Consider the following 2786-nt stretch of genomic DNA (forward strand, 5'->3'; position numbering starts at 1 on the left):
ATTGGGAATGTTATATGGTAACACCGTTGCAATTCTAGTTGGAAATTTTATAATAATACTTGCAACAGAGTAAAATTGAGAAATAAATTATATCTGAACAATGAGACAAATAAAATAAATTTCTTTCATTGTCTAGCGTACAATAGTTCAATTAGTCGTGCTCAGCACCCTTCCTTAGATTTTTTTCTAAGTATATTTGAAATAAAAAAATCAAATTTTTGCAAATATTAAAATATGGATTTATAAAGTTTTTTAATATTCTCTCAGTTACTGCTTAATTCACATTACTAAAGTGAAGTAAACGTTGGCGTATTCTTTTATTTTGTTATTGTGACAAAAACATTCATTCTTTTTTTGACACATTATACGAAATGGTCGTTTATACAGAAAAAGAATATTTGCAAATGATTCAATGCCATGCATTATCAGGAGGTAACTGTCATAGAGCTGCTCAACTATATAGAGAAAAGTACCCAGACAATCAGCGATTTCCCGGGCACCAAGTTATTACACGGACGATGATTCGAATTAACGAAGGAGGACCAATCAAACCTGATAATAAAAATATATCAGGGAGACCAAGGTCGAGGAGAACAGCTGAGGTTGAAGAAAAAATTCTAGAATATGTTCGCGAACATCCTCGAACCGGACTACGAGCAGTTGCGAAAAAATATGGTGTTTCTTATTCCATGGCGCAGGCGACAGTAAAGGAAGCAAAGTTAGTTCAAATAGATATTAACAGTTTAAATAATTTTTAAGTTTAATAATAGAGATAATACTGGATTTAAATTTATTTATTATATGATCGTATATCTAGAACCTTTAACTGTTCAATTTAACCAATTTGTTTATTTATAAATTTATAAATAACCAATTTATAATATATAATTATATACGTAATATATATTATTCTTATTAGTATATATTTATTACTAATACTAAAAAATTAAATTATTTTCATTAACAATTTTTTTTTTGAATAGTTAAGTTTCTTTAATAATTTTAATTGGAAATTTTGAAAGTAATTAAAATTTATGAACAATTTCTTTCAGATTTTTAAAATAATTCAAGTTTTCTATAAAATATTATAATTTATTCAAGGAATTTTATTAAAATATAGAAAATAATTAAACTTTCATTAAAATTATTAATAAAAAATTAAAATCTTTTAAATAATTTTATTAGAAATTTGTAAATAATTAATTTTTTGAAGAACTTCTTTAAGTTCTTTTCGACACAATTTAATTTTTTAAAATAATTTTAAATGAAAATTTTAAAAATAATTGAATTAAATAAAATTCTTTTCAATTTTTTTAAATTATTGTGTCTGGTAATAATTATAATTAAATATTTGATAATTTTTACACGTTTATTAAAACTATATCGGAGAATATAATGTGAATTCCTGAGAACAATTTTATTATTTATAAAAATAATTTGATTTGGCGATTAATTTACTATAACATCTAAAAATAATTGAATTGGTTTAGAAGGATTTATTAAAATTTTAGAAAATAATTGGATTCTATCGAAAAATTTTATTCAAAATAAAAAAAAATTGAATTCCTTCGAAAAATTTTATTGAAAAGTATTGTCAATTTTTGCAAAAAAATTTTTTATTTATAAAAATAATTAAATTCTTACAAAGAATGTTATTATTTATGAAAATAATTGAATTCTGCGCGAAGAATTTTAATAAAAATTTTGAATTTATAAACAACAATAATTAATTATTAAATTAGTTAATAATTGAATTTTTTGAAAGTTTGAATCTGAAATTTTTCAAAAATTCATGTTTGAAAATAAAAGTTTTGTAATTTGCATAATAATAATAAATGGAATACAATAATTAAAAAATTTTACTCGTAAACTTAAAAAAAATAATTTTTAAAATCTGTCAAAAAATAATTCAAATTTAAGTTCGATTAAAATATTATCAAAATATATGCGGAGATATGAAAGTTAAAGGTTCCAAAGATTTGTCTTAAAAAATATAAAAATATTTAATAATATTAAATATTTAATATGTTATTTATCAATGGTTGATTTTATTGGCAGGTTGCATGACTACAGCTTTAGAAGAGTTCACACCCTAAGCCACCGGTTTGATCGTAAAAGGCGTTTAAAATTTTGCAAGTGGCTTGTAAAAAGACACGAGCGTGACCCCACTTTTATAAATAACATTCTTTTCACCGATGAGTGTCGTTTTGCTAGAGAAGGTCCATTCAACTACAGAAATGAACACTACTGGAGTGACAGAAATTTGTTTCTGGAGATGCCACACTCTCATCAAGAAAAATTCTCTGTGCATCTGTGGGCTGGGATCTAGATGGCCAATTGGTAAGCGTCCTACAAAACAAATGATTCCGGTTTTAGTATTTGACGAATTTTAATAAATATGCATACAACATTAGTAAGCAATTTTTTAAGAATATTGTACAAAATTCTTACAAAAAAGTGGTTTATAATTAGGAGAGAGGGGGCAAACCGGCCATACCCACGATTTTTTTTTACTCTTGTGACTAAACGAATCAACCGATTCATTTTTCGATGGCTTGTTAGAAAGATCATTTAATTGCGCAACTTTTTCCTAGAGACACCTAAACTTTATCTTTTATTGTTTAGTTGCTGTGTTAATTTTTTAAAAAATTGCAAACTGGCCGGTTTGCCCCACCCCCTGGGGTATACCGGCCATCTACGTTTTTTATCTATAATATTGCATTTTTATAATCTACAATAACAACAAACATAAAGAATCATGCAAACAATGGTTGTAATAATGTAAA

The 2786-nt window shown here is 24.9% G+C and overlaps 1 protein-coding gene across 1 annotated transcript; it reads left to right on the plus strand.

Moving 5' to 3' along the window:
- The first annotated feature begins 355 nt into the window (after window positions 1-355).
- On the plus strand, window positions 356-2329 carry LOC122501559. The gene is made up of 2 exons (XM_043611116.1): window positions 356-718; window positions 2059-2329. The coding sequence occupies exons 1-2, from the start codon at window positions 372-374 to the stop codon at window positions 2327-2329; spliced, it is 618 nt and encodes a 205-aa protein (XP_043467051.1). The 5' UTR covers window positions 356-371.
- The last annotated feature ends 457 nt before the right edge of the window (window positions 2330-2786 follow it).

This window comes from Leptopilina heterotoma, unplaced genomic scaffold (assembly GCF_015476425.1).
Source record: "Leptopilina heterotoma isolate Lh14 unplaced genomic scaffold, ASM1547642v1 Lhet_211, whole genome shotgun sequence".
In the NCBI taxonomy this organism is placed as follows: domain Eukaryota; kingdom Metazoa; phylum Arthropoda; class Insecta; order Hymenoptera; family Figitidae; genus Leptopilina; species Leptopilina heterotoma.